The sequence below is a fragment of the Micropterus dolomieu genome, linkage group LG14 (genome assembly GCF_021292245.1).
Source record: "Micropterus dolomieu isolate WLL.071019.BEF.003 ecotype Adirondacks linkage group LG14, ASM2129224v1, whole genome shotgun sequence".
Lineage (NCBI taxonomy): Eukaryota > Metazoa > Chordata > Actinopteri > Centrarchiformes > Centrarchidae > Micropterus > Micropterus dolomieu.
This window is the reverse complement of record NC_060163.1, coordinates 11,709,316-11,721,996: the sequence shown is the minus strand read 5'-3', so window position 1 is coordinate 11,721,996 and position 12,681 is coordinate 11,709,316. Positions and strand designations below refer to the sequence as shown.

Genomic DNA, 12,681 nt, shown 5'->3' with positions numbered 1-12,681 from the left:
CATATGTACTAACGGCTCATAAAAATTCTGAATGTATTTTTAGCAATGCCAGCAGCATGGCTCTAGGGATTACAAGGTTGGTTGATTAGCTCACCACGTTTAATCCAAAGCAATGGAGAAATTAGTGTCAGTGTGGCTCTGTTGTGGACAAGATTTAGACTCTCACATCTATTCGAGTATGATGAAAAAGTTCTAATTGACAGCCGAACTTGAGAAATGTTGCTAAAATACAGACAAACCAATGTTTTTAGCATCACTTGGTGATAACTATTGACATATCATTAGTTGAAACTGCAGGCTGCTTTGCACTCTGTGGTTCATGACTTTGGGCACTTTGAGCAAAACACAAGATCCAAAATGACTCAAATGATAAACGCAGGAAATACCGATGCACAAAAAAAATTGCTGATCAGGTTGGGACATCCCTAGTTGTACATATTGAAGCAAAGTAATCAATGGCAGGTTGCCTTAAGTATATCCAGACAATAATAAGTGTAAAATGTCTCACTTGCCTCCAACATTGCTTCTTAATTTGGGCATCAATAGACATGCCATTTCCCACATTCAATAAAACAAGGAAGTGCAGTCTATTAATAACAGAAATGCTGCTTCGCTGGAATAGAATTTCACTGCTTTAGCTTGCTGATCTAACATAGCTGCACTTTGAATTAGAAAAGGCTTGCATGGCTTCTATCTCTGATTTTGCACACATGTACCCTAGTGAACTATTAATAGATACTGCACTGAATCTATAGTCACAAATTGAAATGTAGATACAAAATAAATTTTGTGATGACCGATTGTTGACCCTTTCTTCCCATAGGCCACGTGTGAACGTGGCTTTGCAGCAATGGAAGAAACACACCACAAAGTAATACAAGACCTCCAGAGGCAGCATCAGAGGGAGATTTCCAAACTTATGGAAGAGCGAGAGAGACTGTTGGCTGAGGAGACTGCTGCCACAATTGCTGGTAAAGAAATGAACTGTATTACCACCCGTAACTGCTATACTTCAATGAAGACTGACACACACTAATTAAATGTGTGTGATCTGGTTTTAATGTAGCTATTGAAGCTATGAAGAATGCGCACAAGGAGGAAATGGAGAAGACCCACCGTTCCCAACTGAGTGGAGTGAACTCTGATATTGATGAACTTCGCTTACAATACGAGTATGTTTTTTTTTTTTTTTTTTTTTCACAAGAACACGAAAATTATTATACATTTCAAATGAGAAGCATGATATTTACTTGCATGTTCACTTGACTTTTTATTTGATCTAAACAATCTATATAGCCTGTTAACTTTGTGTTGCAGTAAGGAAAACTACAACAACTTAGTCTAGTTAGCTTGTCCTGCCAAACAGCTTGTATGTGGCTGATAAACTGGAGCAACATTTCAAATGTTTATTTGGAAAATCATCACATGATGAAAGGATCCACTCACACCTAGGCTTGGGAAAACTGCAATGCATTTCGTAAACATCAGATGAGAATAGCAGTTGATATTGTGATGATCTGACTGTTTAGGGAAGAGCTGCAGTCCATTCAGAGAGAACTGGAGGTGTTGTCAGAGCAGTACTCTCAGAAATGTCTGGAGAATGCTCACCTGGCCCAGGCGCTAGAGGCCGAGAGGCAGGCCCTCAGGCAGTGTCAGAGAGAGAACCAGGAGCTAAATGCTCACAATCAGGTTTGAATGCACATAGACACACATGAACATACAAAAGCATTTCTGTCCAGCAGGTTAAAACATAACTTTATTCTGTCCAACAGGAATTAAATAACCGACTGACTGCAGAGATCACTCGGATGCGGTCATGTTTCAGTGGTGAAACAGTGCTTTCACCACTTACCCAGGGCAAAGATGTGTATGAACTGGAGGTATGTGTAAAAGCACACAAAGACACACATAATAAGGATTTGCTCTTTAATCTTACAGGTGTTTCACTCCGTCTTGTAGGTATTACTACGAATTAAGGAGTCAGAAATCCAGTATCTTAAACAGGAAATCCACTCTTTGAAAGACGAACTGCAGTCTGCTTTAAGGGTAAGCAAAACAAATCTTTATGTATTTCAAATAATTTAGTTGAAGGTATGTACGGGTATTGCTTTATCTTATAAAAAAAAAAAAACTGAGCTGGCATCATTGATTTCATTACAACAGGACAAGAAATATGCCACAGACAAATATAAGGACATCTATACAGAGCTCAGTATTGTGAAAGCAAAGGCTGACTGCGATATCAGCAAACTGAAGGAGAAACTGCTCATTGCCACAGAAGCTTTAGGCGAGAGGACTGTCGATGGAACGGTCACATCCGGATATGGTAAATAGGAAATGTTAACTTAATCATTTATTTACATGCCATTGAATTAACTCAAAATGTCTTTGGATCTCCAAAGTTTTGTATGTAATGAAGCCAGTCAGGAGTCATATACTGTAATGACAACCAGTTTTGTCACTGTTGTTTAAATTGGGGAATTTAAATGCATAGAATCACAAATATTGATTACAGCTGTATTATTTCATCATGTGGATGAGCCACAGCCCTTCTGTAGCATCTCAGATTCAGTTTAACATCAACAACAACAAACCTTGTGTCTATAGTGAGCCTGCACTTTTATAACGCCGATTACTCCATATTTTAAAATCACATTGCTTGTATTCTTTTCAGGTGGTATTGCTAACGGTAGCAAACATACAAAAATTTTTGTTTTGCCATTTATACATTTTCTATTTCTGGAAAAGACCAAAGAGCATCAGTCAGTTTTTGGAAGTTGTTGTGCCTTTTCTTTCCCCTATCCACGGCCACCACATCTGAAGGCAAAGCTTTTCCAGGAAAGTGGCCAGGAAAACATCTTGCACCTTTTATAGCATCAATGTTGAGGTAGTTAAGGTCATTTAAGAGGTTGCCCCATCAGTCCTAACTTCTCTTGGAGCTGCTACTTGGATGGTATTTTTACCATTGTCCCGTTCATGTGATCTGAGCTAGCTTCATCATTCTCAGGCTCCAACTTTGAAAATGGCACAAAAACAAATTCCTCATCATCAGTAGTCTCAGGTACATTTAATTTCCAGAGCTGCTGTCAGCAAAACCATCCAATATCAAAGACGTAAAACCTGGCATAAAGGTTCTGCACCATCATGTTACTGTGACAGTAAGCTAATATAAACATTTTCATCATTGCTATCATTATTCATTGTAACAGTGAGACAAGAGTTTGGTAATGTGTCAGTGCGAGGGCTTGGTTTTTACACTTTGGTACGCAGGTTAATAATAACAATGGCATACCTTCATTGTGTTTTTAGATATCATGAAATCAAAAAGTAATCCAGATATCCTGAAAAGGCAATCCAAGCAATCAAGAGCCATAAGGTCAAAGGTGAGTTTCAAGTTTAATTAAATCCTACCAAACCTACAAATGGAGTACGATCCATGCACTCTAAAGCTCCCGTTTCAGTTTCCTGTGTGGTGTGATGTTCAGGCTTTTGTCCTAGAGACTTTGTCACTGTTAATTGTTGCAGCTGCCCCACCACATTCTGTAGGAATGTGTTGCACAGTTGATCGGTCAGGACGTTTTTACTGCAAGTCCTCTTGTCCTGTAAGTTTGTCATCTGTCTGTTTTGTCCATCAGTCTGTCACTGAACAGGTCTCATGGGATAGCTGACACTCCCATTGCGGGGTGATTCCTCCCCAACCCCCACCCCAAGATGTCCTGTAGGTATAGCATGATGTAGAGCAATGCATGCCCTCACCACCCTTGCATGATCTCCCCTCCTTGCACCCCTTCCTTTATGCCCTAACCTGCACCCTCAAAGCTGATTGTGGTGTCCACCCCTCAGTTGAATGTCACTGGTGTGAGTGTTAGCAGTTCTGAGAAGCAACGGTTTGCAAACTTTGTCCAAAAACGTTTCTGGTTACATTCCTGATCCCATGCTGTATGCTTAAAAGAATAGAATTTTTAGCAATTCACGTCAGCCAGCAACCTAAAAGCTTAGCTTAATATGTTGCATCATATTTGTTTGATTATTACAAAAACCAAAGTGCAAAAAGAACGAATTGTAGTTTTACTGTGATTTAAACAAACAAGATGTAACATGCTAGCTAATGAGGTGCTGGTAGGCCGATATTTTTTTCTGTAGACAGATCCAGGGTAGCTGTTTCAGCATAGTCCATTGTAATATTCATGGATGCCCCCCCCCCCCCAAATTTACAGTAAGCTGATGTAAGATGAAATGTAAGTTGTTTTGGTCCGCAATAGCAGTATGTGAATATCAGTGGACTAATAAACCACCTCATCAAATCATTATATAGAGAAATGAGAACACTCTTTACAACATATCTCATAAGTTCCAACATTGTTTTTCTTTGTTAATTGAAAAACCCTTTCTGTAATTGTTGTTTTGTGTATTTGTGACTGTCTGAATTTATTTGTGCATTGTGCGCACCAGTTGGTACTCTTGTGTGGCATGTCCATATTCCACTTTTTCCTGTAGATCTTACACTAAACTTAAAGAATGTCATCCAGAGCAGAAAAATGTCTGGGATTGGCAGCTGGCTAACGTAACTGTTTTGTGATGTCTGTGTTTTTGTTTTCTGTTTTTCTAATGCACTTCTTTGCCCACATGCACCCTTATGAGGGGCGGCTGTGGCTCAGGGGGTAGAGTGGGTTGGTTGTTAATCGGAAGGTCGGCGGTCCAATCCCGAATTGCCCCTGGCGGCTGTTCCGCCAGTGTATGAATGTGTGTGAATGTTAGTTTCTGTTTGAGCACTTATGCTCAGTGAATGAATGTGAGTGAATGCAGATGTAGTGTAAAAGCGGTTTGAGTGGTCGAAAAGACTAGAAAGGCGCTATACGAAGCATTTATCATCTATGAACAATAAATTACTTTCTCTTTCTTATTTCTAACAGAGCCTAAAAGAGGGACTAACTGTGCAGGAGCGTATGAAGCTGTTTGAGGCAAAAGATTCCAAAAAGATTTGATTTATCAAGAATCTGAAGTTTCTCTTCTCTTTCCTGACCTTGGTTTTTGGTCAGATTGCTATGGCCGCATCAGCTGAAGACTCTTATAGGAAATGAGAAATATCTGTCAAGGTCAATTCTAAACCTGGACCTGCTGCTTCAATGCCTCTGATAAGTTGTCATATTTTTGTTTTATTTTTTTTTTATTAATAAAAAGCTGTTTTATTGAATCAAATCTATCCTGTGTAAGGTTTCTTTTAAAAATACATTAATGTATAGTCTGTCAAGTTGGAGATGTTTCAAATAAGCTGTGAGAGGGATACATGACAGCATTTTTATTGATCCTCCATAATGCCAAAACAGACAGCAATACACAGTATGAATAATATATATTTCCCAGTATCAATTAAGTATCTGCTGTATTTTATTATTGTTACAGTTTCTATATTGCATAAATTGTAATGTGTTTAATGTTGCACCAGTTCTGTTGTACATAACTACTGGATATATGTAAGAATAAGGTTTGCTATTGATTGGTGGGGCATCTGCTGTACTATAACTAAGGTTTGATTGATAGTGGGAAAACAATGTGATGCTTAACTTGCTAACGTATGAGAGTTTCATAAAATGGAGTGTCTGTGTGTGAAGGGGGATAAGAGTTGTGGGATTGCACTTATCACTTGACTACTTGAGGAATCTTTTTTTTTTAAATCATTTTATCTCAATTTGGTGTAGTGATTTCAAGTCTATTATTGCAGTGCAACCAAACACCCTGACTTCTGTCAAATTTAGTGAACAATCGTGACTTGTGATACTGGATTTTTTTAATTTTTTTTTTAAGTTTCTTAAAACCTGAATTTGTGTTTACTCAGTCTTGACTTTGGTGTGAGAATATCATCTCAAAAAAATAATTTAGGACTTTGCATGACTGTACAGTGTCATTGGAACTGCAGAATTATCATATTGCCTCAACTTCCTACTTTATGCTTTAGTGTGGAACTCGTAACACTAATGAGCTTTGCTTTGCAAGTCCTACTGTTTAGGTGTTAAAATGGTTTACTGTATGCCGCAGTCTTGAAGCACTTGGCCCAGTCCCTGACCTCTCACTGAAATCTAGTCGTGCCTCAACTGAGTGAAGAATATTAAATATCCATGAAACCTGTGCAGCTATGGATACACACTGAATAGTATTCAAACCACGCCTTGTGTATATATAATATGCCACATGGAAGAGTTCTGTGTTTTGTTTTAAACTTGTACCTTGCTCACTAGCTCTATATGAAATATATATGAATATTTTTTATTTTCATTTGAATGTATAGCTTCAAATAAATGAAGTGTTTGGAAATTTTGGGAGTATTTCTTTTGTGTTGTGTTTGTGTCCTGGAAAATTAGAAATCCACATATCGCACAAATTTAGCACTGGTGAATTGCGGTAAATGTTTTCTTTCGATTTTGTTGCTCCTTACTCACAAAAAGTTACTTGAGCCTAGAAAACTGTCCATTTGATGAGGTTATATAATGAGTCCTCGCACCAACCAGGTCCAATGAGGAAATGGAGATTGCCAAGAAGCTAAACATAGATTTTCACTTATTACAGTATCTCTAACAGAACAAACACTAGTAGTAACAGAAAAGAACAAAACACTTGTAAAGCAAGAGTCATTTTCACTGCTAGCTGAACATAGTATCGTAGCTATTTAACACAGCATTTCTAAATTGTTAGTCACAAAAGCAAATCAGTTTGAATTTGTAAAAGTACAGTTTTGCACCAACTCACTTAATTACTACGTTGGCAGATTTGGAATCAGTTTCAGGGGTGTTAATTGAGGATGAAATAACCTGTCATACTTTTAAGTTTAGCCATATATTTAGTATGTTCTTTGTATTAATTGTGTCTTCATTTATATAAAAATTATATTATATATTATATTATATAAAAAAACAACTTTAAAAGTTAGCACTTGCTAGAATTAAGAGGAATTGTTTTCTTGGGAAATTCCTCACAGAAAAGACATTGCAAAGAAACATCATACACAACACTTGACAGGACAAGCCACAGAAAGGAAATTACAGTGAAATTGTAAGATGTCTAAATTTGTCATATAGAAACCAACTGCATACATCACAGAAACACTGCACACTACTCTTTAACATGCCACGGAAAGGCCCTCAGGAAAAATACCAAGCTCTGTTGTAGGTGCACGTTCAACTTTTTATTAGGCAGCAATGATGGCAATGGTAACATGAAGTAACACAATATCTAGAAAAAATGTCCAGTATAGTCATACTGTTAAAAATGTTTAACTCATTGTAACAACATAACTTGCCATTATATATTTTATTGGCTTGTATTGTCATTCCTATCATAATTCCTGTAATTTCCCATTCAGTTGATTCGGGTTATTTTTAAATTTGTCAAGTTAATAAAAGCCTGTAAATGAAAAGGTTACCAAAACAATGCACAATACACTTTGCACAGTCCAATAAAAGATCATTATGGGCATGTTAAAATTGTTAGCATTTGGTCTAGCCAATTAGCCGTGCCAACCCATCTTCTCCCCCTCTCCCTCCCTCCTCCTCCTCCTCCTCATTGTTTTTTAAAGCATCGATCAGTTTGACCCAAAAAGCGTCCTGCTCTTGTGGTTCCACGGGCCACAGCAAGTAGGTCTTCTTATGTACGATCTTGCGTAAGCGTGTATAGGGAGACAGACAGTGCTCAGGTATCTCCTCCAAGAACACAAGCAGCAGGACATCACTGCCATCGCATAAAAACCTCAGACTTGCCAGCTGAAACTCCATAGAGCACCACTCACTTCGCAGGAAGTGACGTGTCACCACACAGATGGTGTGGCGGGAGTTGTAAATGGCTGCCTCAATGTTCTCCAGAACCGCAGTACCGGGACGGAAGTCTCTGTGGTGGAGACACAGTCTGAGTCTCGGTGTACCAGCAACTGGCCTCTCTAGATTGGGCACCAGCTGTCGCATCACCCAGGCCTCATCCTTAGAGCTGTAGGAGATGAATGCATCATATTGGAATCTGGCCCCTGCTGCCCCCCTACGCCCACGTAGTTTTGCCCGGATGATGAGCAGTAGGTAGCGTAGAGCAGGGCCCTGTGTGTGCCAGGCCAGACACACACATACAAACAATATGTCCACCACACAGCAGGTGATGAAGAGAGTGAAGGAAACCTGTTCATAGGAGCAGGCCTTATCGTCAAACTGCCACAGGTAGGGAGATCTCCAGTTGTTGTCACACTGCAGGTTGTACAGGTAGGACACCTGGAGGGAATTTAACAGTAAAGATAAGACAATTGTATCATTTGAACTGTCAAAGAAAGCTATAGCCATGTACTTCTAGTTGATTTATAACATACATTAACACTTTGAGTGTCTGCAGCTTCTACTACCTGTGTATGGTTGTTGTGGATGGCCCAGGTCTTGAACCAGGCATTATCACAGGTGCAGGTAAGTGGATTTTCAGTGATGTCCAAAAAACGCAATCTGGAAACACACTCACACACCAAGGTCGACGGGGTTATTACATTTAAATTCACACCAAATATTCACATGCCTGTACAAGTAAAGTAGACACAGTAGCAGTACATAAATTACAATTTGTTTGGTAATTCAACACATAATAAAGGATGCTGGCGGTAGCTTTAAAGTTACAGTACAGACTTGAGAGTGGTATCTTCTCATCTAACTCTTGGCATGAAAGCAAATTATTTCTCAAAATGTTAAACTATTCCTTTAAGCCTTTTGCAGGACATTTCAGTAGCTCCTCTACCTTGGCAGAGCGTCCAGCATTGTTTTGTCCACAGTGTGGAGGTGGTTGGACTGGACTTTGAGCATTTCCAGTGTATTATCTGGAGGCAGCAGGTTAGCAGGCAGAGCATCAAGGTCTGCCCTGTAAAGAGTCAGCCTCTTCAGCCTTTTCAGAGGGTACAATGCTGCACTCAGGTTGGTTGTTTTCATAACCACCCCAGCTATGTACAGGAATTTCAAATTGACCAGAGGAACGAAGGCGTCAGGATGGAAGTCAACCTTGATGCTGTGCCCGATGGCAACTGAGGTAAGTTGACGTTGGCCTTGGAAGAAATGTGGTCCAATGCTACCAATGCCTTGACCTCCGGGCCCCTGGTAGTTCATCTCCAGATACTCCAAAGTGGACATGGAAGATAGGCAGGTAAACAGATTAATACACACATTTTATCACTCTTCTTGAGAACTGGCTCTTACAATGTCATAAAATGTCATACTTCCAGAGAAGTAAGGTTGATGAAAGGAGTTTCATAGGATTTAAAATGGAGGCGGTTGTTGTACAGGATAAATTTCTTCAAATTCATCAGGCCAGATAGAATAGATGGTGTCAGCCTCTTGATGCGGTTCCCACTTAAGTCCAGGTATCTAATGGACAGATAGTTGTGTTAAATACTTGGACAATGAAGAAGGTTGAGGAAACATGAACGTATAAGCAGAGAATACTGAATACTTGAGCCTTGTCAGGTCTAGGAAGGAGCCTTCTTCGATGAAATCAATGATGTTTAAACTGAGGTTGAGCTTCGTCAGCCGCCTCAGCTTACTGAAGGGCTTCTTGGTGATGTATTTTAGCAGGTTGAACTGCAGATAGAGCTGCTCAAGCTGAGTAAGGGCACTAAATACCTTTGCTGTCAACTCCGTGATTTCATTTTTCGGGAGAGACAGGCAAGTCAGCTTCTTCAGAGGGACAAACCAGTCGGGATCAATGTCACGAATTTTGCTCTTGTCGAAGCTTAAAAACGTGAGCTGGGTCAGGTCTTTGAATGCGTCCCGCTGAATAACAACCTTATTTTGATTCAGCTGCAGTGTTTTCAGTCCTTGGTAACCATCAAACGTGGTACGAGATATCAGCTTTAACCCACAGTTGATGAGATAAAGTCTGCTTGTATTGCTCCTCTCCAGCGACAACTTGGTAACAACTCCAAGGTTTGCATCTGCAATAACGACCATAGGTGGAGTGGCACAGTCCAACAGGCTGGAGTTGGTCCGAAGTAACCTGGATCCTTTCAAGTCAACCTGTATCAAATCCAATACACATAATATTTCTTTTAAACACATAAAAATCCATAGATTTTGAATAAGGTAAGTTATGCTGCATCACAACAAGTGCACATACCTCTAGCCTCTTAAGATGGTCCATTCCTTTTAGCAATCCACAAATAGTAAATAGAGATTTCTCCACAAACAGAGAAAATGCCACCCTATAGAGATTCTTCTTTGTCTCCGCAGAGAGTCCCACCAGCACTTCTGCTTTAACTCCCTGACAAAGCAGACTCTTCAGCCTGGGATTAGAGGCAAAAACATCTGCCTGCAACTCCAGCTTTGAGTTGTTGGATAGCCTGATGTACTCAAGGGCAGGGAAACAGCTCACATTAACCCTCTGAATGTTGTTTGCGAAAAGATCGAGCTGCTGAAGAGTGGAGGATCCACCAGACTCTCCACAGCTGAAAGCTTTGAGCTTGTTCAGAGAAAGAACAACTTCTTGAATCGCTGGGAGGGCATTAAAGATACCTGGAGAGATTGTTGCAAGTATGTTTTGGCTCAGAAGCAGGGTTTTCAACCTGGTGAGTCCATTAAAAGCATTGGAGTGGATGTATGAAATGTTATTGCAGCTGAGGTTGAGAACTTTCAGGACATCCAAGCCTCTGAATTCTCCTCCTGTTAGAGAAACCAGCTTGTTCTGGCTCAGGTTCAGTTGTTTGAGCCCCTCCACATGACTGAATGATCCAGGTGGGATGACTCTGATGTTGTTCTTGCACAGATTGATTGTTGTTATGTTGTCTGGCATCATTCTAATGACATCAGAGAGGTTAGCGATGTTCATGTTGAAGCACCACATGACATCTGTATTGGGGTAGTTCTGGGAGCAGCCTTTAAAGCCATAACCACAGCAGGCCGACATTTGTAGCAGAAGCAGAAACAGGACAGATTGCGCCATCTTTACAAGACAGCTCCTGCAAATAGGTCAGACCAAGGAAATCTAAAAATATGTTAAGATAGAAAAGGCAATGCATCAAGGGAAAGTGAAAAAAATATCTCACAAGATAGCTACACAGAAATGTTCTAAAGAGACAAAGCAGTTACACCTGCAATGGCTGCATTTTTGGACTCGGGGGGGCAAAGAAGTTGTGAACACAACACTGACATTTTAAGTTGATAGAATGAACTGCGGCTTATTTATACATCCAACTCTGTTTTTTGATTATACCAACTCATGAGGGAAATATCTGGAAAGCATACAGCATTGCCAGTGCGAGACTGAAAGCTTCGTCTTACTCACTTCTTCCACTCTAACTCCATACATTATATATTTAATCTAAATATATAAATAGTGCTTTAGTCTAAACTTTATCAAGGAGGCAAAGCAGAGCCATCTGCAGAGAGACCTCAACAGCAACAACACCAAAGATATATGGCAAGTGATCAAAAACATCACAGGCTACAAAGGGAGGTTTGAGTGAGGCCACATTACAAGATGAGCTAAACGCATGTTATGCTCGCTATGATCTCCTCAACAAAGAATCAGCTGTAAAGTCTTCTCCACCTCCAGAGGACCGGTCACTGTCAGTATCTACAGCAGATGTGAGAAGAACCCTGCTGAGAGTGAATATGAGTAAAGCTGCTGGGCCTTATAACATCCCCCCCCCCGATCTCACTCTCACAAGAGAAGGTTCCCACCTGCTTCAAGACAGACACCACCGTTCCTGTACCTAAAAAGTCTGCAGTGTCTAGTCTGAATGATAACCGCCCGGGTGGTCAGGCCTCGTCCAGCACCTTTAACAATATTGAATTCATGTGACATCTTTTCCATGGGTAATTGCAAAAGACAGATATTCTTCATCTTACGCACTTCTTCCACTCTGGCTCCATACATTATATATTTAATCTAAATATGTAAATAAATGCTTTAGTCTAAACTGTATTTTTGTTACATTTACATAATATCATAAACCCTAACTAGTATGAAACATTAGAACTTACCTGTTTAGCTCCTCTTATGCTGCTTTAGCTTGTGAAACTCTGCCTCCTACTCTAACTGGCAACAGTTCTCTAAATTTACATGTCTATCTGAGTAAATCATAGCCTCCGTTTGAGGAAGGATGTTGTCTAAGGACAAAAATAGTTCTTGTACTGGCCAGTCAATGTCGTAATGATACTTAAAGACGCAATACGTTTGTGTCAGTGTCAGACGACTGAGAAAATATGACCAAAGTGAGCTCTGCCAAAGTGTACAGAGATCATCACAGTGAGCTTCTATTGTTTCTTTTCTTGTTTTTAGCACTTCATGCTGATAGCATGGTGCATTAAAAAATATGCCATGCTGTCCCTCTGCCTCTGAATCATTTGTCCACATGAGGGTGCTATCTACTTGGATCCTGATTTCAGTTGTGCTACAACAGAGATGGTGCAATACTTTCATGTCTAAAACATGCAAACTGGCATTTAGCAGAGACCCTTAAACCAATACAGACATTACGCCAACATTGAGATTTGTTTCTGTTATAAGGAGACCCCCCTTAAAGAGTCCCCGGGTGACACAACACTTTTCTTTTGTTGCACACACAACTATTGTGAAACTTTAGATGAATTCTGCCAAACATCTGTCATTTTAAAGCCAATGGAATATTTGCAGCTCTGCTTTAGTGAGAAAAAAAGTTTACAGTTTATACAGTTT

At 39.9% G+C, this 12,681-nt stretch overlaps 2 protein-coding genes across 7 annotated transcripts in view; one reads left to right on the top strand and one right to left on the bottom strand.

The window, feature by feature from the left end:
* si:ch73-103b11.2 (protein outspread) overlaps positions 1-6,312 on the top strand; it is a 51,874-nt gene extending 45,562 nt beyond the window's left edge. For 4 of the 6 annotated variants that reach the window (XM_046068238.1, XM_046068237.1, XM_046068239.1 and 1 more), the window contains 8 exons: positions 824-971; positions 1,067-1,172; positions 1,530-1,689; positions 1,773-1,880; positions 1,960-2,046; positions 2,164-2,326; positions 3,310-3,383; positions 4,914-6,312. In XM_046068238.1, the coding sequence (XP_045924194.1) occupies positions 824-971; positions 1,067-1,172; positions 1,530-1,689; positions 1,773-1,880; positions 1,960-2,046; positions 2,164-2,326; positions 3,310-3,383; positions 4,914-4,985 (918 nt within the window). In that variant the 3' untranslated portion in view covers positions 4,986-6,312. Of the gene's footprint in view, positions 1-823; positions 972-1,066; positions 1,173-1,529; positions 1,690-1,772; positions 1,881-1,959; positions 2,047-2,163; positions 2,327-3,309; positions 3,384-3,635; positions 3,723-4,913 lie in introns of all 6 variants that reach the window. The other 2 variants (XM_046068236.1, XM_046068235.1) reach the window with 2 other exon arrangements.
* Positions 6,313-7,493: 1,181 nt separating this feature from the next.
* Positions 7,494-10,990, bottom strand: LOC123983080 (toll-like receptor 13). The gene is made up of 6 exons (XM_046069212.1): positions 10,123-10,990; positions 9,460-10,022; positions 9,227-9,374; positions 8,755-9,125; positions 8,375-8,468; positions 7,494-8,246 (listed from the first exon to the last, which is right to left on the bottom strand). Exons 1-6 carry the CDS (start codon positions 10,942-10,944, stop codon positions 7,494-7,496), a joined length of 2,751 nt encoding a protein of 916 aa, XP_045925168.1. The 5' UTR covers positions 10,945-10,990.
* Between the last annotated feature and the right edge of the window lie 1,691 nt (positions 10,991-12,681).

What these genes read in the sequence shown, in the direction of transcription:
- LOC123983080 (XM_046069212.1), bottom strand. Translation starts at nt 10,944, where the DNA reads ATGGCGCAATCTGTCCTGTTTCTGCTTCTGCTACAAATGTCGGCCTGC. An exon ending in CTAGACCTGACAAGGCTCAA is followed by an intron (nt 9,375 to 9,459) that starts GTATTCAGTATT and finishes TCTGTCCATTAG; the next exon opens with ATACCTGGACTTAAGTGGGA. An exon ending in ATGCTGGACGCTCTGCCAAG is followed by an intron (nt 8,469 to 8,754) that starts GTAGAGGAGCTA and finishes GTGTGTTTCCAG; the next exon opens with ATTGCGTTTTTTGGACATCA.